The following is a 23,009-nucleotide window of genomic DNA, read 5'->3' on the forward strand; positions in this document are numbered from 1 at the left end:
TGTTTCGACAATCACCCTATTCTGCAAGTCGAGGTCAATCTCTCACTCAGCAAAATCCACATTGGTTAGATCTCACTCCTGAGCAACAGTTAGAACGCTTGACAATCAAAGCGTCACAGCTAGAAGCAAGAAAGAATCAGTTTTTAACGCCTCATCAGCATCAAAAGGTGTTAGCTGATTTAACAAAACTGGAAGCAGATAGACAAAAACTCTTAGAAGAATATCCAGAACTTTCTGCTACAGCATGTTTTGTGGATGATCAATCTGAAGAACAAGAAGTCATCCGTCCCACACATGGATATATGCCACATCCTCTCGCTGAAAAGGTATTTGCTCGAACTTCTAGAAAAGAATGGTTATCAAGCCGTCTTGCTTTTCTTTATTCAGTCAAAGCTGATGTGTTAAAAGAAATTGCTTCCATTCAAAAGGAATTGCAAGAATGTACTGCTAGCACAAGTTCTTTAAGTGCTTTAGATAAATTGCTTATAGAAAATGAACAAGCTGAAACATCAGCCACACCTACACCTGAACAAGTTGAAGCCATCCCTGAACCTGAACCTGAGCTCCTACCACCTGAAAATCAAGCCTTTGCTTACGTCAAAGGGATTTCTAATCCTTGTCCCGCATTTCTGCTTACTATCAAATTGCTAGGCGTAAAGCCTTACAGTTTATGTGCCTTGCTTGATTTTGGTGCTGATTGTAATCTTGCTCGAGCTCAATGTTTTCCCGCAGACTATTGGTTGCCAACCACTACTACTATTCACTCTGTGTCTCATTCCAACAATCCTATACGATTCCAAGCTACTGTCCCAATTCAATTCCAATCCAACCAGTATATGGCTACGTTTCTCCAATTTCCAGTTGATCAGTATGATTGTATTATTGGTAGCCATACTTTGAAACAATGGAGTCCCTATACCGTTGGTTTACTTGGTAATACGCTGACTTTTCAATTTGGTACTGTTCCGCAAATTAATGAAAGTCGCGCTTATTCTCCTAAATGGGCTTTTCCTGCTCCTCCTAAGTCGCTTGTACCCGACTCTCGTGTCTGGTTTGCCAACCAGTCTCTCTTTACCCGGGGGGAATTAGAACAGATTCAACAGGATTTTGCAGCCACTGTCCTTACCAAAGATTTGCATAAATATCAGCGTCAATTTGAATGCTCTTTGCCCCTGAAAAGGGATGAAAATGGAAAAGAAATATTGCCTAAAATCCGTGCCAATTATATTGTCTTGTCACGTAGTGAACAAGAATTATGTGAAAAAGAAATTGCTGATTTATTGCAAAAGTCTATTATCAGACCAAGCACAAGCCCATTTTCCTGCCATGTGATGTATGTTCCCAAGAAAGATGAAAATGGCAACGAGATAGCTGAAAAACGTCTGGTCGTTGATTATAGACCCTTGAATGCATGTCTTGAGAGTAATCAACATCCTTTGCCTAATAAGGATTATATCTGGCAAAGAATTCAAGGCTGTAATGTGTTTATTAAATTTGACTTGACTAAGGGATTTTGGCAAATCAACCTCAATGAAAAAGATAAGTATAAATCTGCACTCTGTACCACAAGGATTATTCGAATGGAATGTTCTTCCATTTGGAATTAAAACAGCACCTTCCATTTTCCAAGGATTCATGGTTCAAGTGTTTGCTCCCTATGCTAAATTTATCCAGCCCTATATAGATGATATCCTCATCTTTAGTCAGGATCATAAATCACATATGGAGCATTTAAAGAAATTCCTGTCCATCTGTCAAACTCATGGTTTATGTCTGAATCCTACTAAGTTGAGCTGGTGCACTGAAAGTTTGATTTTCATCGGCACAAGAATAGAGCCTAATGGTAAACTCTACCCTCAGAAGCATCTGCTGCAAGCAATTCAAAATGTTGAGGTTAAGGATAAAAAGAGTTTACAAAGATTTTTAGGCATGGTCAATTATATTGCTGGCTATTTTCAGAATATTGCAGCAGCCAGAAAAGAATTGAATAAGCTGCTTCGAAAGAATGCCCCACCTTGGACAACCAAGCATGATGAAGCAATCCAGAAAATTAAGCTTCAATGTCAACAATCACCACCTCTTCGCATCCCAGGTAAAGGTAAGAAAATTGTACAGACAGATGCTAGTGAAAATGCTTGGGGCGCTGTACTTCTTGAAATTGTATTAGTTAATGGAAAGATGAAAGAAGAAATTGTCAGATTTGAATCTGGCGCTTTTAAAGGCTCTGAGGTAAACTATCATTCTACTCATAAAGAACTGTTAGCTGTTGTCAATGCTTTCAAGAAATTTCAGTTATTCATTGGTGATCAAAAGTTTATCCTCAGAAGTGATCTCCAAAATTTAGTAGGGTTCTTTAAAAAGGAATCCAAAAACAAAGTTGTTCGAGCTTGCCTCCTTAGATGGGCTCAGTTCTTGATACTTTTGAATTTGAAACAGAACATGTAGAAGGTACTAAAAATGTTCTGGCAGATTTTCTCAGTCGAGAAGGTTGTCAAGAAAATCATGTTCATGCTTTAAATCAATTGGTTAATACAGTTGATGGTGTTCGAGTTTTACAGCCCAATCTGCGAGATTCACTCTCAGACAGTCAACAAGATATTTTACAAAATTTGCATTATAGAATTTATGCTGAACCAGGGTCATGGGAACGATATGCTCAAGATCGTTAGGTCATACTTGTCGAAAATACTCTAGGCAGGAAAATAGAATCATATCGACAACAACAGTTGCGAAATGCTCGAGCTATTCGCACAGATCATCCAAGTCAACAACAAATCCAACAACCCAATTTGGTGTCTGAAGCAGAACGTGATCAAACACAAGTGCTAGACCATATGCATCGCGTATTTCAACAGCTTGCCCAGATAAATCCTGAAGATGAGCAGCTCCATAATCACAGGTATCGTATTCTCCTCCATGAGTTTAATCAAGTTCCAATTCCAGAACATCATGTTCGTATGATTTGTGAGAAAAAGGAAGAATACACATTTATCAGTAATGTACCATGGGAAGAAAATTGTTTCTCTATGACACAAAACATATATCAAGAACAAAGGGATCTTCATTTTGCTGCATCCAAGAAGTTGCCCACAAATTCTCTCATCCAAAAAGAGCCATGTCATCCCTCTGATGATGAGATCAGAATTTATTTAGCTCATACTGCCACCAGTGCTACTTTGTTTGAATGGCCAGTTCATATCCTGAGCAGTACTCATATTCCAAATCAAAGACGATGGCTATCTTCTGGAGATCCGTTTGAAATGTTTTTCCGTGGTTTGTATCCGCACTCTCATGCTTTGATGCCCATTGTGGTCAATTATAGTTATTTGCATAAATTGGATTTTTATTCATATATCTCTAACCCAATCAACCAGTTTATTTTTGATGACTTTGGTCCAAGTCCTATGCAGCGTGATACCATTGAATTACGCAACCTTCATCATTTCGCCACTCAGCGTAAACCTCTCTGGATGTTTACCAAGTTTACTACCCTTCCTCAGATAGCTAGCGTTGGCACTAGTCAACCTACTGCCTTTGTTCGTCTTGCTCGTAGCATCCTATGGAAGGAGGAATCGATTGAAGATCATCTTGAACGACTATTACGTGAAACTCATCCATCTCCTTCAAGTTCAGAAGAAGGATACAATTCTGAAGCTGAGTCACCCAAAAGGCGCCGATATTAACCTAATCAGTAGGGTTGTTACTGATCTGAGTTACTTAATCCTCAGAGAATAAAGATTAAGCATGGACCCTACCATGGTCTAAAGGAGGTCAAGTTACACCTCTAAAGTAACTACGAGTTACCCTTCTCGTGTCAAAAAGATGTGTGTAATAAGAATCTCTTTTGTAAAGTAGCTTTAAGAGATGTCGTTCGGATAAGGCTCAACTCCGCTGGACATGTGTCCATCCTCTATGGACGGATTTCAAAATTTGTAAACTCTCTTGTATGAGACATGTCGGTGCTCAGCCTATATAAGGGCACTCTCTCCCTCATTACGATGAAGAGGTTCTGAGTCGAAGAAGGAGTCTAGAGGTCTAGAGGTCTAAAGCAAGTGTCAGATATAGTTTAGATTACAGCAAGACATAGAGAGTATGTTCTCTTCCTAGTTTGGAAGATCAGAAATCAGACTGTCTTCACTGTGATATAGGTGCAAATAAGTGTCAGATGTGTCAAATGTTCTTTGTATGTAAGATCCTGTAAGTTTGGTACCAGAGCTTGGAAATAATATGAGTTATCTTTATGTAATTCTTGAGTTCCTTATCTGGATTCTATTCTGTCTCCTTGTTGTTCTGTTTGGTTTATGTGTGAAGTAAGTCCTCGTTGTTGAGCCGTTTGAAAGGCGTTGTTGAGGCAGGGAAGGTAGCACAGCTAATACTGCTTTGCAGAACGAAACAGGATGGCCGAATCCCAGCATACTGAGAACGATAACAAGAATTCAGAAGATTCACTTGTAAGTCTTAGTTCTGTCTTTGATACAATACATGATGTAAATATAGATGAAGATAGTTTTCTGTCTGGTCAAGAAAAATTTGAGCTTCCATCTGAACGCTTTAATTTACCATCGAAGAAATGGACTGAAATTTATTGTGATCTAGGTTTTCTAGCCTATACGTCTAAAGCTATCTGTAAGCTCATTGAAATGCAAGTAGTTGTCAAGAATGACCAGCCTCATAGTTTTAATCTATTATCTAGTAAAGAAATTCAAGGTCTCGTTAAACAGGCCAAACAAAAAAATGGTTTTAAGTATTTGCATATAGGACATATTGTTGCTAGTGTTGAACCTTTGTATCGTAAAGGCATTCCTGCCACAGTTATTATGACTCTCTTAGATGTCCGACATAACCGTTATACGGATATGTTAATGGGAGGCATCTCTGCCCCTATGGCTGCAGGAGCCACTGCTTTTGATGTTGTGCCTAATTTTGCTATCAGTCTTCTTGATGATCATTTGGATAAAATCCTCATGTTCTAGTTTGGCACCCAGTATTTAGATATGAAACTTGGATCCAGAACACATGCTTTGTTCTTTGCCCTCTATGGCCGTTTGTTTAATACAACGGTACCAATAGTAAAGGATCCCAGAGCAGATAAATCTAAGGCCAAGTATTCTCTCCTCTGGCAAACAGAATCCAAAGGTGCTCAATTGACTGTGCCCCGCATGATAAATTTGACTGATATTAAAGTTCCCCGAGAGTGGATTATAGATGTTTGCGCACTAAAACAGTTGGATGCTCCTCGCAATCTAACCACTATCTCTAGTGTACATGAAACTGCTCATGAAGCCCGCATATCTTTTGATGAGAAATCTCCTTCAAACTCGTCTATACAGTTACCAAGCTATCATGCTTCTTTGCCTAGAAGCTCTACCTTGAGTCGTAAGCCACAGCTAAAATGTTGTCATGATGATGCTGTTCCTCATCCGACTGGTTCTCTATTTTGTACTGTGTGTCAACAGTCCTTTGAACCCAAGTTTGTGATCTCAAACCCATTGACTCAACAGGTTTATAATTGTTCCCATCGTCAATTTACTGAACTTGATGATGGCAATCTTTAGTGTAATCATTGTCCTTTTGTTCAACCTGTATTTCATGTTAGAATGATTCTTTTCAGACAAAAGACTTCTTTCTCTGAAGATAAATTTGAAGAACCCAAAGTTCCACCATTTAATGATTTTATTTTGCAATCCACTGATGATAAGTTCAGCATACCCTTCTGGCCGCATCATGTTATTGCCTCCGGCCAACCTGATGCTACAACTCAAACCAAAATGTTGAATTATGCTAATCTGTGTATCCGCAAAACTTTACTCTTCCAACAAGATTTGCATTATAAGTTTGTCCAAGCTGAACTTGCTCGCCAAAAAGCTGAAGCCAGTGTTAATGCCAATTTCCATACTATTCTTGCTCAGCTTCAAGCTCTTGAGTCTCGTCTTAGTACCCACCTGAACTCGACTATGCAAGCTGATATTGCTGCTTTAAAGCAAACCTATGCTGCTTTTCGCACCTCTGCTGAAGCGTGGTGGACCAATCATACGCGCCAAATGCAACAATTGCAAACTCTTGCGCAAACTACCGCCCGTATTGAGCAAACTACTACTCAGCTTCGCTCTCAGCGATTAGCTAACAGTCAAGGTCTTGCACAAACCTTAACAACTGTTACTACCAAAGTTGAACAAGCCATAGCCACCAAGATTGAGATTGAAGGTCCGTCCCGATTTCCTAGTTCTTCCCAAGACCTTGCCAGACTTCAAACCCAGTTCAAAGGGAAGGCTCTTACACTCAATATACCAAAGCCTAAACTCCAAGAGATTGATCCTAAGACTAGCCAATGGAAGAATGTGAATATGGTAAAACAAGAAGCTGGAGGACCATATGATCAGTTACATGTCTTATTTGAAGCAGTTCCGCCTCTAGTAAATTTTGATGATTATGATCCCATAAAAAATAAAGCCACTATAGATGCATTCAAAACTTGGGTAGATAATGCTGTGTATGCAACAAATCTTCCTCAAGATCAAGCAATTAGAAAGGCTTTAAATGCACTAACGGGTATCGCCCGTTCAGGATGGGATTCTTTGACACCTGATTATAAAGAAGATCTCATTAATAGTGGTGTCAATACTGTTTGTGAAGCATTATATAGAATGTTTGTTGGTCAACATGACAAGGAACAAAGATCTGCCTACAAATGTTTCAAGGAAAATCGCATTTGCGATATGAAACATTTTGATGCATATTGCTGTGAGCAGTATACAAATTTTTATCAGTCAGGAGAGACCAATAACAATGTGTGGATGTATAACACCTTCTTAGAAGGCTTCCCTATTCAGTTATAGTCTTTCTATCAGGAAAAAATTCTCAATAGCATCCTCAACACTCCTGACATGACTATCAATGATGTCACTTTTCCTCAGTTGGTCCAATTCATTAAGGAAATCAATAGTGACCTTTGTACTGAGAAACAAACCAGAAAGAAAAAGAAGGAAGTTTTGCCTTATTTGAAAACAGGTCTGTGTAACTGTAAAACTAACAGTTATGGGTGTTTTCAACACAAGAAAACACATAAGTCTCATAAGAAATTTAAGGGTTATACAGAGAAGAAATCTTTTTCTTCTAAGCCTTTTAGAAGATCTAAGCACAGAAAGGTGTTCTTGAGAAATAAAAGGAAAGTTCATAAAAAGGATTTTACTCCTACTTGTTATATCTGTAAAGGAGCACATTATGCTAATAAGTGTCCAGATAAAGGTAAAAAGGATGCTAAGAGAGTTCGCACTCTCACAGCAGCAAGTCTGGATAATCTGCCTTTAACAATTGTTTCAGAGCCATCAGATTCTGAAGATATTGGACTCACAGAAAGCTCCAGTGAAGAAGAAGTTCCAGATAATCAGCAAGTTCGCCACATCAGTCATGATCCAGAAGTTGAGGAATATTTTTCTTTATCTTCTTCCTCTGACTCTGAATCCGATATTTCCTTTGCTTGTTTTATGTTTCGACAATCACCTTATTCTGCAGGTCGAGGTCAATCTCTCACTCAGTAGAATCCACAATGGTTAAATCTCACTCCTGAGCAACAGTTAGAACGCTTGACAATCAAGGCGTCACAACTAGAAGCAAGAAAGAATAAGTTTTTAACACCTCATCAGCATCAAAAGGTGTTAGCTGATTTAACAAAACTGGAAGCAGATAGACAAAAACTCTTAGAAGAATATCCAGAACTTTCTGCTACAGCATGTTTTGTGGATGATCAATTTGAAGAACAAGAAGTCATTCGTCCCACACATGGATATATGCCACATCCTCTCGCTGAAAAGGTATTTGCTCGAACTTCTAGAAAAGAATGGTTATCAAGCCGTCTTGCTTTTTTGTATTCAGTAAAGGCTGATGTGTTAAAAGAAATTGCTTCAGTTCAAAAGGAATTGCAAGAATGTAATGCTAGCACAAGTTCTTTAAGTGCTTTAGATAAATTGCTTATAGAAAATGAACAAGCTGAAACATCAGCCACACCTGCACCTGAACAAGTTGAAGCCATCCCTGAACCTGAATCTGAGCTCCTACCACCTGAAAATCAAGCCTTTGCTTATGTCAAAGGGATTTCTAATCCTTGTCCCGCATTTCAGCTTACTATCAAATTGCCAGGCATAAAGCCTTACAGTTTATGTGCCTTGCTTGATTCTGGTGCTGATTGTAATCTTGCTCGAGCTCAATGTTTTCCTGCAGATTGTTGGTTGCCAACCACTACTACTATTCACTCTGTGTCTCATTCCAACAATCCTATACGATTCCAAGCTACTGTCCCAATTCAATTCCAATCCAACCAGTATATGGCTACGTTTCTCCAATTTCCAGTTGATCAGTATGATTGTATTATTGGTAGCCATACTTTGAAACAATGGAGTCCCTATACCGTTGGTTTACCTGGTACTACGCTGACTTTTCAATTTGGTACTGTTCTGCAAATTAATGAAAGTCGTGCTTATTCTCCTAAATTGGCTTTTCCTGCTCCTCCTAAGCCGCTTGTACCCGGCTCTCGTGTCTGGTTTGCCAACCAGTCTCTTTTTACCCGGGGGGAATTAGAACAGATTCAACAAGATTTTGCAACCACTGTCCTTACCAAAGATTTGCATAAATATCAGCGTCAGTTTGAATGCTCTTTGCCCCTGAAAAGGGATGAAAATGGAAAAGAAATATTGCCTAAAAGCCGTGCCAATTATATTGTCTTGTCACGTAGTGAACAAGAATTATGTGAAAAAGAAATTGCTGATTTATTGCAAAAGTCTATTATTAGACCAAGCACAAGCCCATTTTCCTGCCATGTGATGTATGTTCCCAAGAAAGATGAAAATGGGAACGAGATAGCTGAAAAACGTCTAGTCGTTGATTATAGACCCTTGAATGCATGTCTTGAAAGTAATCAACATCCTTTGCCTAATAAGGATTTTATCTGGCAAAGAATTCAAGGCTGTAATGTGTTTAGCAAATTTGACTTGACTAAGGGATTTTGGTAAATCAAGCTCAATGAAAAAGATAAGTATAAATCTGCATTCTCTGTACCACAAGGATTATTCGAATGGAATGTTCTTCCATTTGGAATTAAAATAGCACCTTCCATTTTCCAAGGATTCATGGATCAAGTGTTTGCTCCCTATGCTAAATTTATCCAGCCCTATATAGATGACATCCTCATCTTTAGTTAGGATCATAAATCACACATGGAGCATTTAAAGAAATTCTTGTCCATCTGTCAAACTCATGGTTTGTGTCTGAATCCTACGAAGCTCAGTTGGTGCACTGAAAGTTTGATTTTCATCGGCACAAGAATAGAGCCTAATGGTAAACTCTACCCTCAGAAGCATCTGCTGCAAGCAATTCAAAATGTTGAGGTTAAGGATAAAAAGAGTTTACAAAGATTTTTAGGCATGGTCAATTATATTGCTGGCTATTTTCAGAATATTGCAGCAGCCAGAAAAGAATTGAATAAGCTGCTTTGAAAGAATGCCCCACCTTGGACAACCAAGCATGATGAAGCAATCCAGAAAATTAAGCTTCAATGTCAACAATTACCACCTCTTCGCATCCCAGGTAAAGGTAAGAAAATTGTACAGACAGATGCTAGTGAAAATGCTTGGGGCGCTGTTTTGCTTGAAATGGTGTCTGTTAATGGAAAGATGAGAGAAGAAATTGTCAGATTTGAATCTGGCGCTTTTAAAGGTTCTGAGGTAAACTATCATTCTACTCATAAAGAACTGTTAGCTGTTGTCAATGCTTTCAAGAAATTTCAGTTATTCATTGGTGATCAAAAGTTTATCCTCAGAAGTGATCTCCAAAATTTAGCAGGGTTCTTTAAAAAGGAATCCAAAAACAAAGTTGTTCGAGTTCGCCTCCTTAGATGGGCTCAGTTTCTTGACACTTTTGAATTTGAAACAGAACATGTAGAAGGTACTAAAAATGTTCTTGCAGATTTTCTCAGTCGAGAAGGTTGTCAAGAAAATCATGTTCATGCTCTAAATCAATTGGTTAATACAGTTGATGGTGTTCGAGTTTTACAGCCCAATTTGCGAGATTCACTCTTAGACAGTCAGCAAGATATTTTACAAAATTTGCATTATAGAATTTATGCTGAACCAGGGTCATGGGAACGATATGCTCAAGATCGTCAGGTCATACTTGCAGAAAATAGTCTAGGCAGGCAAATAGAAGCATATCGACAACAACAGTTGCGAAATGCTCGAGCTATTCGCACAGATCATCCAGGTCAACAACAAGTCCAACAACCCAATCTGGTGTCTGAAGCAGAACGCGATCAAACACAAGTGCTAGACCATATGCATCGCATATTTCAACAGCTTGCCCAGATAAATCTTGAAGATGAGCAGCTCCATAATCACAGGTATCGTATTCTCCTCGATGAGTTTAATCAAGTTCCAGTTCCAGAACATCATGTTCGTATGATTTGTGAGAAAAAGGAAGAATACACATTTATCAGTAATGTACCATGGGAAGAAAATCGTTTCTCTATGACACAAAAGATTTATCAAGAACAAAGGGATCTTCATTTTGCTGCATCCAGGAAGTTGCTCACAGATTCTCTCATCCAAAAAGAGCCATGTCATCCCTCTGATGATGAGATCAGAATTTATTTAGCTCATACTGCCACCAGTGCTACTTTGTTTGAATGGCCAGTTCATATCCTGAGCACTACTCATATTCCAAATCAAAGACGATGGCTATCTTCCGGAGATCCGTTTGAAATGTATTTTCGTGGTTTGTATATGCACTCTCATGCTTTGATGCCCACTGTGGTCATTTATAGTTATTTGAATAAATTGGATTTTTATTCCTATATCTCTAACCCAATCAACCAGTTTATTTTTGATGACTTTGGTCCAAGTCCTATGCAGCGTGATACCATTGAATTACGCAACCTTCATCATTTCGCCACTCAGCGTAAACCTCTTTGGATGTTTACCAAGTTTACTACCCTTCCTCAGATAGCAGGCGTTGGTACTAGTCAACCTACTGCCTTTGTTCGTCTTGCTCGCAGCATCCTATGGAAGGAGGAATCGATTGAAGATTGTCTTGAACGACTATTACGTGAAACTCATGCATCTCCTTCAAGTTCAGAAGAAGGATACGATTCTGAAGCTGAGTCACCCAAAAGGCGCCGATATTAACCTAATCAGTAGGGTTGTTACTGATCTGAGTTACTTAATCCTCAGAGAATAAAGATTAAGCATGGACCCTACCATGGTATAAAGGAGGTCAAGTTACACCTCTAAAGTAACTACGAGTTACCCTTCTCGTGTCAAAAAGATGTGTGTAATAAGAATGTCTTTTGTAAAGTAGCTTTAAGAGATGCCATTCGGATAAGGCTCCACTCCGCTGGACATGTGTCCATCCTCTATGGACGGATTTCAAAATTTGTAAACTCTCTTGTATGAGACATGTCGGTGCTCAGCCTATATAAGGGCACTCTCTCCCTCATTGCGATCAAGAGGTTCTGAGTCGAAGGAGGAGTCTAGAGGTCTAAAGCAAGTGTCAGATATAGTTTAGATTACAGCAAGACATAGAGAGTATGCTCTCTTCCTAGTTTGGAAGATCAGAAATCAGACTGTCTTCACTGTGATATAGGTGCAAATAAACGTCAGATGTGTCAAATGTTCTTTGTATGAAAAAACTGACATGCAACTGAAAATCTTGACATGCAATTGGAAAAGTTCAGATGCAATGAACCCCTCACAGGCTGTTAGGGTCACACTGCTCTGATACCACTAGAATATCCTTACTATTTTATTTCTACTAATTTCTAGAATCAGATAGAAAACGAAACAAAAACATAGTTTATCTCATGGGATTTTTCAAAAAAGAAACATAGATAAATGTATTATTTTAGACGTGCAAATGACTTGTAAGAAACTGGGAACAATATGACCTTTACTTGTAACTTAGACTGGGAAGAGTTGATTATATAATATGTTAATCTATTTTTCTGGAATCACCAGCTCCAAACTCATGAGAATCTTTGAAAAAAAAGTTGCATGATTTTGGTTTGTGCATGTGATTCCAAAGGCAGAAATTAGGAACTACGATTCCATTTGAAGGCTATGTTTTGTGTTTTTTACTAGGAGTCAAGCTTCAACCTTTAGCATGAAAAAATAAATCAACCTACCCTTGTATTTAATTGGACTGCTTCTACCTTCTGAACGAGGTTACTAAATTTAATGATATTGTTACCGTGATTAGAATGGATGCTATTTGTTAAAGATCAGCTTGGGGTTTCTTCCAAGCTTAAACTTCTAGGGGTTGTCCTAAAAGGCAAAGAAGTTCAACTCTTGCAGAGAAAATAAAATATCGAAGATGTAAAGAATGATTACTCATCATCATGTGATTTCTTCCTAAAGACTTCAGTGACACAAGATTTTTTTTTTTTCGTTTTTTGTTTTTTCCCGACTTTGAGAGCCAACTGATGACAATTACTATAAAGAAACTCAACCTTCCTTGATAAGGGAGAAATGGAAGAGTGGCCCCGCAACTCATGACTGAAAGATAGGAACTGAAGGTGTGACCCCATAAGGAATGATTAAAATAATTTTTGCTAGGTTTTTAGCTTTTTAGCCTCTTCTTTAATTACCCAAGTCCCCTTTATTTTAATGCTCTAAGCTTATGGCAAAAAGTTAGAAGAATAGGCTGGCATCTTTTTTCATTTCATAATTGGCATTCTAGACAGAGGGGGACATTATAATTATTTGCAATAGTTGTTATTTGCCGTACATGTTATCATGGCAATTCCCAAATTTACATGATGCGATGCACTTCATATTCCTGAAAGTATGAATTGGTTAAACTCTCAAAATCATCTGAGAACTTTATGTTATGCCATATCATTTAAAATTGAATATTTTTTTTGCCTCTAAACATTAAATGTTTCAAGGCTCTGTTCCATATTGTCTTCATTGTTTCCATAACCTCTTGTCCAAGCTCGCTCTTGCAAATCTGTCTTGTATGCTAATTTCAGTAGTAAATAAATATCTCTGCCCAATTCTTTGGAGTATGCTTTAATATGTTTTGTCTGCTTTGTATGACAATTTATCTTCGTTTATAACTATGGTAACTAGTAGTCGTATGCTTTTGTGAATGCAACGATGTGCCAATAGGAAATTAGATTTTTAAAAATATTTCCAATCTACAGACATGATTCTCTCCAACATTTCAAAATTAAAAGATAGAAAAAAATCCAACATTTCAAAATTAAAAGATCAAAAAAATTTATTGTTTTGACAATTGACAACTATTCTTCAATCACATAAATACCAATCTTTCTTTCCAATTTGAACTATACAATTCTAATTTCTAATAGTAAGAATAATTTTGTAAGGTTTGAAATTTAGAATAGAATTTGACAGTAGGAATATTTCATTTGTAAGGTTTGAAATTTAGAATAGAATTTGACAGTAGGAATATTTCATAATGAAACGGTAAAACTAGGCAATCCACGGAGCAACAGTATATCTTAGGTCAAGAAATTATATCAGTTTTTAGGATTAGGTTTTAGCATTTAGGATTAAGGTTTAGTTTGAGATTTAAGATTCATGGTTTAGTATTTAAGATTAGGGTTTATCCTTTAACGTTGCAGCTTAGTTTAAGATTTTGGATTTAGAATTAATGATTAACTTAGGATTAGAGTTTAGAACTTAGGTATAGGACACTTGTAATATCGAGCTATGGAATTTTTCTATTATACATAAAATATTTTGAATCATTGAAACAATCAGTCTGTTATCCTTTAGAGAGATAAAAAGAACATAAAAATGGCAGTTCAAAAATCATGAGCAAAATATACTTTTTAACTTATTTTTTAAATCTGGAAATAACTTTTAACAATCATCCTTTATAAAAAACATTCTAAAATAGAATTATTTTATTACCACTTCTTAATTGTTTTATTTTATTATATCCAACTATTTTCAAAGATAAAATAAGAACATTTCATTTCATATTCTATTGAACAATTATACTTTCTAAGTTATTTTGTTATGACTTCTAACTATTTAATAAAAATAAACTTTAAACGAATTCACTTTCTAATAGGAAAATTATGAAGCTTTATTCTATTAAAACAATAAAATAATGAAAATTTTCATCCTATATCTATTAAACAGATATACTTCCTGAATTACTTTACTGCCACTTCTAACCGTTTTATAAAATTAACCAACTATTTTATAAAATTAAACAGATTTACTTTATTTCATTGTCTCCAAATATTGTTTTCAATGAATTAAAATATGGAATCTTTCCTAATATATTAAGGAATTTTAGTAGTTTTGAATAATATCTAAAATTGTGCAATAGATTTTTAATAGTATTATAGGTATAAACTCTTGTATAGCAAGGAAACATCTCCCAATAAAATAAGGAAACTTTCCTAATATATTAGGATTTTCAATAGTTTAGAATACTATTTAACCCTATCCTATAAAATTCTTGTATGCTAAGAAACTATTCCTAATAGAATATTTATTTATTTTTGATAAATTAATTTTTTAATAATGAAATGAATAAACATGAATAATTTTTTAATTAATTGTCAAACATCTCTACACAAGTTCTTAGTATCAAAACCTAATGTCATTTTTTCTTTTTCTTCTACCGTTTGTTTTTTATAAAATAAAATAAAAGTTCTTTCCATTTTAAAATAATATACAAACCATCAATTCAACTGATACATGTCCATCTTTTAACTAACACACTGTGGAAACCTTTCTACAGTGATTTATGATGATTCTACAGTTCGATTATCACAATATCCTGCCCTAAACAGTTCGTACATTGCACCTGGTTAATGTACAGACCCTAAACACTTAGGGAAATGGCCTAATCTGCTTAGTAACTATTTTCTCATACAACCTATTTTCTTGCCTTAGGTAATCCAGTGTCTATGAGGATCATAAAGATAATATGCAAAAATCAAATAAGGAAAATCATTTAGAAGGAACTTTTAATGGTGTGAAAGCAATAAACGCTATATTGCACATAATTTGTACTCTCATCTAGCTCAAATTCTTTTTATTCTACCATTCGAGAATTTGTAAAATAATTAATGTAATGAACACAAATTTGAGCAATCCTCATTTTGCAGTATAAATGTATAAGTGCGATAGCAATCTCCAGCAGATCTTAATGATTCCACTCTCTTCATTTATAATTTATTATTCTTTATTGCTTGAAACTCCACATCGCATTTCAACAGAATGGATTGACATAAACCTAATATTCCCCCATCTGCATTGAGCCTAATTTTGTTAAATGCAGTTTGAAATGAAATAAAATCAGACAGCTCTAAAAATTAGAGGAAACCACAAACCGTTTCCTTAATTAGAAACTCAAAGCCAAACAATTAATGCATCTTAGTTTTTCCACAAACCTCCAACCTATGATAAATTTTACAGACATTATAATACTCCACATGTATAATAATAAATAAACCTGGAGGCAAATACACCATGATCATATATGATGTCATGAAAAAAAAAGTCATATCATATGAAAAGAAATATATACCCATATCAACATGAATAATAAATGACAGATATGGAGGTAACTATCTCTATGTTTTGTGTTATATTACATTATGAACAACCATATGAATATTAATATATTACAAACTAATTCAAAGAAAATGCTTGTAAATGCACGCCCATAAAAACTAGTTTTTATGTTAAATTAAATATAGACATGACCTTCATGTCTATTCTCTCTTTTTAACTAAAAGAAGGGCTATGTTTTTAGTCTTAAAAAAATATTCCTCGGAAGCAGAAAAGCTCTTTTTTTAAAAAATTGGTTTAATTGACATCTTAATAAATAGTTAATTTCATCACTAAGAGAAGTCTCTCTCTCTCTCTCTCTCTCTCTCTCTCTCTCTCTCTATATATATATATATATATATATATAACATTAATAAAAGAAAAAATGGGAAGCTGACAATTTTCTGGCCTAATTTTTCATTTCAGGGGGCAAAGCTCCCACAAATAGTTCATGGGCTAAATAAATAACCAATTACGTACATTTATTCCCAGCATTACTCAATGCGAACCATGGAAATATTGTGATTTATTTTTCTTCAGCAGGAATTGGTATAATTCTTATAAATTTTGTTCTCTAGAGGGTAGCTTTGCATCTCATAGTTCACCACATTACATTGGAAATGGGATCTTTTCATTTTTCTAAAAGCTACATGTCACTTGATATTTAAATGATAATAGTTTGATAATTGAAACATTTTAGAACTATTGACATCAAATTTCTAGAATCCACAGTGAATTAGTGCATAGAATTAACTGTGTATTCCTTTGTTTATGCTTCGGGTTACACTCCGTGATCTAACACTTTCGAATCTTTGATGTTTTTAACTTGCATAAGCGATCAGCTGTTTTCTCTCTGATATTAGCTATTTGTTTCTTCCTAACTGGTTATTAATAAGTGTGCTGTTCTGCAGGTCAAAGATGCATCTTAAAAATGGATCATCATTGCGTATGGGTTGTTAATTGTGTTGGTGCCCGCAATTATAAGTTCTTTCTTCTTTTCTTGGTATGCCCTTTCTGAGTGCTCTTTCAAAATTCACCCTCACTACAAATCATCATAGTTTTACCAGATGTCATGTCATTGTTTCTGAACAATAAAGCACAAATTGTAAGATTTTTCTGCTTGCCTTGGCAAGAACTTCCCAGCACACGATTAAAATTTCTATGAAATGATTTTCTTTTGCTTTGATTTTAAATTTTTAAGTACAATAAATCAGCCGCAAGAATTGTTTGTTTGCTCCATTTATGGAATTTTATTTCATTCATATCTATTCATTTGCATTTCAGTCTTATAGGGTATTGGATCATATGCAATATAAAGTAAATTCTTGTTTAAATGTTGAGACTTTTGCATTGATCATATCAATAAGCAAGTTCTTAGTGTTGCCCATTGCCTTTCCAGCCATCTATTTGGTTCATTGGCTTACAAAATTGATTCTATTCCTGCTCTTAAGGGCGGTTTTTATTGTCTGCATGCTTATGGTTTATCTTAATTGTATGTACATGTTAAGCTATGTTTGATGTCAATGCAGATTTATACATTTTTGGAGACAACATTGGACACAATCGTGCTGCTACCACACTTTATTAATTTCTTCAAAGATGCAGAGCACCATTCTAGTTCTTCTAGCAATCTAGCAACCACATTTCTTGCATTTAGTAAGTCTATCTTCTATTTATTTAACCACAACTCAGGTAACATTTTCCCTCAAGTTTGCTAGTGTTTTTATTATGTACTGAAGTTTTGGAATTCATTTGTGTTTCATGCAGTTCTTAATGTTGCCTTCGCTCTGAGTTTGCTTGGGTTTCTTATCTTGCACACATCGTTGGTAATGGCTAATACGACTACAATTGAGGTGAGTTACATAATTACTTGTCATTGCATAATATGTTTTTATAGGTTATAAAACAATACTTGATGCTTTACTTTTCTAGGTTTATGAAAAGAAAAAATCAAGCAGATGGCGATATGACATGGGTAGAATGAAAAATTTTGAGCAGGTGGGTGCTATTTGGTGATGCTTTATCTGTTGTCTATTTACCTACTGATACTACTGACTGGATATCATGGCGTATATATTTCACTTGGCTAATTTGAAGTTAATATTTTATCATGCAAGGTTTTTGGAACACGGAAGCTATATTGGCTGATTCCGCTGTATGCGGAAGAGGACATTGCAAACATGCCCATGCTTCATGGACTTGACTTTCCAATAAGGCCAGATGTTGAAGAATAATAATAGGCGCCTCTCATCATTTAGAAGTGGAGTTATACAGATCACAGGTGGTAACTATTATATATGTGCTTGATGAGATCATAAAATATCATTTTGATGCAAGGTTGAGAAGTGAGTTTTCAACATCTACAATTTAGTTCGAGTCTCACATTTTCAGCTTTTATATCAATTCCTACAGTTGTGAATTGCAAGTCAGTTGGCTGAAGTAATGTTTGCGTTTTTCAACTCTGGTCAGTCAAAGTGGTGGAAGAGAAATGGATGGATTCATGTATTGCTTGAATTACAGATGGGGCCAGGAAGAAGAAGAAAATGTACGAGTGTTATTTTGAGTTAGCTCACACCCTGCCCTTGATTGACGGTGTTCTATGCAAGTACTAAAATGTAAAATATGTATTATGGTGGTTTTGCATACACCGGTTAAACATATTCCTGGATTTGTGTCTTATCATTATATGAGAATATAGAACTTTGAGATAGCAATGGACCGAGGAGATCAGTTGGGGTCAAAATGCACAAGGTTCAGTTACAGTAAAAAATTAATGCGTAGCACAAGGGCTTGATCTTAGAAATGATTACTCAATAAATTGTTTTCTGTCAAATTCAGTTAGTGATTTTTGAATCGTAGTCTATCAAATATTGAATTCGTTTTTGTCACCTAAGATGGAAAGCATTTAATTTGGGTTCAAGGCTGACCTTATTTGTAGTTTGACCATCAAAGTCATTGTTCCTACTGCCACGACAGCACACAAGTGTATTTCATCAACAGAAAAAATTAGAGTTCAAACATCTGAGAATGTGGATAGCCACAAAAAGTGGGCTCGCAGAAACTTGAGGTCAATGTGCCAACAGCATAATATTGGCGAAGGCAAGGAAGGTAAATCTGTTAAATGAACACATACAAAACGTTTTGATATGGTAATCCAAAACTTGAACATGCTTTCTGTTGTTTTGGTTGGTTAGCTTCAAAACGCAGGGGTCCTTGTATGTCCATCCTTTTATTTTTCCAATGTGCCACTGCTCGTTGGGACCAGGGGTTGGGGAGAGGTACTGTATATACTTGTAGTATCTGAAATGCTAGTTAGGAAAATGTGTACAAGAAGAAAAATAACAAATATTAAATACTGGAACATTGAGTATCATTATAACTAAAAATACGAATTAAAATTTCAATTTGACAAATGAAATTGTTCAATTGACAAATGGTAGATTTCTATTATATGAAAAATTTCGTAAATATGATTAAAATGAGTAGCATGACATTATAACATGTACGAAATGTAGTGAAGGAGGCCTATAATCACCCCTCAAGGTAAAAACTCATCATCGTAATTTCTAGAGTACTCATGGTCAAGATTCGCCAAACAAGCACCAATAGACCTTACATTTGAAGCCACAATGTCTTGTTCCCAATCAATTTGTGACGACTCCTTTGGCTGTACTCCCCATCATGTTGCTGGGCTCTCTTGTATTCGTCTTGTGGCTTATGAGACATAACTTCTTTTCTCTCTTAGAGGTAAGTTTGTTCCTCTTAAGTGTGTGGATGAAGTTATAAGTAGACCAATATGTCTTTATAGCTGAAGAAGTAGAAACATAAGATTATAGACAAATGACTATTGTGGTAGTCTTTGATTTTTGTTCATGAGATTTCTACTGCAAAATTGGGTACTCTTGTTCCGTAGTTCTTGTATCTATCTTTGTTACTTCTGAATAACCCCTAAGAGTGACAAATTTCATCCACTTAGTGCAAATCTTGCCAACAATATTATCATCATACATTTTATCGATGCATTGGAACAACCATGCCTTTATCTCATCATCTTGAATCAATGTAAGTCTAACAAGCCTAAGCATGTACCACTTTGGATTCAATTTATAAGCAACCATATGTAAGGGAGTATTTAGCATGTCCCATGTGTGTTGAATGATTGGCCAAATGTGCTCATTGTAGAATGCTAAAGTGGGGCTTTTTTTTCACACAATAGCCTTTATCTAGCGAAGCATAGACTTGATGCATTCATGCACCTCTCCAAGCGCATATGCATCCCATTTCCATATTCGGTAACCAAGAAAATCAAAGCAATAATAACAAGTACCAAAACATGATAAAGACTATTGTAACATGCAAATCCATTAACAATAATAAAATAAAATAACTACATGTTCTAGGAAATAAATGAAAATATTTCTATCCTAAATGTTCTAATGTTTGAACAACAATGGTACTTTTTTTAAATAAAAAAATGAGTAGATAAGAATGAGTTAAACTTTTAATTGTAGGAAAGATCATAATTGACAATTATCATTGAATTCCAAGATAGGGATAGAGTTTCTTATTGTATTGAATTTCTTGAGTTTGTCTTTCTTTTGTACTCTACACTTGGGGCAAGCTCTATCCATATTATGCTACCATACATATCTTCCGCAACACTTACTTGTTGGATAAATGACTAGAAAATAAAGATAAATAACAATGAGGAAGAACTAGAACAAATACAATAAACATAAAAAAATTACTTTGGGAAAACCCTTGCAAAAGTGAAGGGAAAAACCCAACCACGCAACAAAAGATCACTTTATTGAGAATAAAAGTTCAAGTGTACAATGCTTTTCACTTGAAGTGATATATATGACACATAGAGAGACTCTTCACATTATAATTGAAGGATCTCTAGAAATTCTCAAAACATGGCTTCGTTTTTCCATCACACAACTCTTTGTATATCCACGCCTTAATGGATGTCTTATGACATGTCTTTATATTTAATATTACAATTGTTATCATAAATGTCCTCTTCAACTAAAGGTGACAATAACAATAATAACACTCACATTTCTAGAGACAATATCTCTATTGCCGCTACAATCTTCAACACTCCCTCTTAGCAAGAAAGAGATTTTTAATTAAGCTGTCACACAAGGCTGCAACAAAAAAATGTTAATGATAAATTCCGATCACATAGATCCAAAACATAGTTCATGGAATCACTCAACATGAAAAATTTGCAAAAAGCTCATTCAACTTTAATCACAGATTAACGTGATGTTGTGATGAAATTTCTCAACATGACAAGCTTGCAAAAATCTTAATCAACTTTAATCATAGACTGAGTCAATGTGATACGGTCATGGAATCTCTCAACATGAAAAACTAGCAAGAATCACAACTAGTTTTCATCATAGACTCTCTCAACGTGATGGTGTCATGGAATCTCTCAACACGATAAGTTAGTAAAGTTTACAACTAATATTATATCACAAACTCTTTCAACGTGATAAAGTCATGGACTCTCTCAACATGATTTCCAACTCCTATCCCATAATCTTTCAACACGATGGCATCATGGACTCTCTTTACATAATGTTCATTATGAATCTCTCATAAATGAGACAAGTTAGTAAAGTTTACAACCAATATTATATCACAAACTCTTTCAACGCGATAAAATCATTGACTCTCTCAACACGACTTCCAACTCCCATCACAGAGTCTCTCAATGTGATGACATCATGGACTCTCTCTACCTAATGTTCACTATGAATCTCTCATAATTGAAAGTTATTAGGTTAGCCTTATAAGTTGAAGAATTTCACATGAATAAGAATACAAAACCAACAAGGAAAATCACAGCTGAAACTCTTTTCCAACAAGAGTCTCTATAATACCAAAAAAATATTAGCAATCCGTATATAAAGACTCCCTTTAAAACTCAACATCTCTCTTGACATCCTTATTTTATTAGTTCTTGTTGCAAGCTACAGCCAAGAGATATTAATAAAATAATAATTACAATATAAATCAATACTTCTCAATATGTAATCCTTATTTTCAAGGTAACATCCTTATATTCATTATCTTTCTTTATTTTATTGGTTCTTGTTGCAAGCTGCAACCAAGAGAGATATTAATAAAATATTAGTTGCAATAGAAATCAATGTTAATACATACACTTATTCCTAGTGATGTAATAAGAATTCAATATCAATAAAGAGAATTCTTGTCTTCTAATCTCAGCAGGCACATAATGATAACTTATATCATAGAACTTGCAATAGAAAATGCAACCATATCAATCAAATGTCCAACCATATCAATCAAATGTCCAGTCTCTATGAAGCCATCTGGGACAAATGCAACCATATCAATCAAATGTCCAGTCTCTATGAAGCCATCTAGGACAACCTGGTTAGTAACCACTGACTTAAAATGAAAAACAGGTCAGAACACATATGATACAAGGCATATAACATATATAAGAAAACTAATGAATCTTTTAGTTGAAAGAACCATACTCCTCGAAATATAGATACTCCTTAAAAAAAAAAATAAGCATATGTTGAAACTCAAACCTGATATGGAAGGATATAAATCGCACACTCTTGCACTTCCTGGATTGACGGTCCTTCAGGATGATAACCTTTCCCACTGTAAAGATGACATTGTTTGTGAGAGGGTAATCTAAATTTCTATGTAGACGGTGGATTTAGAGGGCATTAGATTAATCGGACCACCCTTAAACATCACACACTAAGGAAAGAATTAAGCTGGGAAAAAAAACTTAACTTTGACTATTTAACACTTTTGGTCTAAGAATTAAGCTTCAAGCGTGATGATCTTAGTCATGAGAATGACAACATTACAAATTCAAAATGGCATAGCATTAACTCCTGATGCTGGAGACACGTGAGTTCAACACGGTGTAGAACATTAACTATGGACACTGCTTATAACATAACTTCACGGAGAGAACACACAAATACGGCAAAACCATATTGACCAACACAAATGGTCTTTCCAAATAAAAAAATACTATTCTTGTAACCTCTGTTAGTTTGAATACTGAAAGTAATTGACTGTTAGGAAAACACTTGTTGGAGATTGACGTAACATGAACCAACCCCTAAACACCGTGGTCCATGAGTTGGCATCCATAACCAATAATGAACCATGCGACTGAGATGAAATGTTTCATGGCCTTTAATGAATACCACCTACAGTTACACAAGCCTCCGACTATTGTTTGCTGAAGGTTTTTCATAAACTTCAAGGAATGTGATATATCGAACAATAGTTTACCACAGATACTCTTCATATCTCACTATGCGTGGATAGCAGAAAATGAGTCACGACATGCTGGGAAAATTAAAGCTGCATATAACATTAGAGACTTTGCCATAAACATATCTAATTTGAGAA

General features: G+C 35.4%; 1 protein-coding gene across 2 annotated transcripts in view; it reads left to right on the forward strand.

The window, feature by feature from the left end:
• The window catches only part of LOC149530642 (putative protein S-acyltransferase 14), an 87,685-nt gene extending 69,271 nt beyond the window's left edge, over positions 1–18,414 (forward strand). The window contains exons 3-8 of one of the 2 annotated variants that reach the window (XM_089808978.1): positions 16,493–16,584; positions 17,111–17,237; positions 17,349–17,434; positions 17,514–17,579; positions 17,699–17,862; positions 17,994–18,414. In XM_089808978.1, coding sequence (XP_089665104.1) covers positions 16,493–16,584; positions 17,111–17,237; positions 17,349–17,434; positions 17,514–17,579; positions 17,699–17,815 — 488 coding nt within the window. In that variant the 3' untranslated portion in view covers positions 17,816–17,862; positions 17,994–18,414. Of the gene's footprint in view, positions 1–16,492; positions 16,585–17,110; positions 17,238–17,348; positions 17,435–17,513; positions 17,580–17,698 lie in introns of both variants that reach the window. The other variant, XM_089808976.1, reaches the window with a different exon arrangement.
• The last annotated feature ends 4,595 nt before the right edge of the window (positions 18,415–23,009 follow it).

Source organism: Cupressus sempervirens, chromosome 11 (assembly GCF_028749045.1).
Source record: "Cupressus sempervirens isolate cs-2001-9-10 chromosome 11, ASM2874904v1, whole genome shotgun sequence".
Classification (NCBI taxonomy): Eukaryota; Viridiplantae; Streptophyta; class Pinopsida; order Cupressales; family Cupressaceae; genus Cupressus; species Cupressus sempervirens.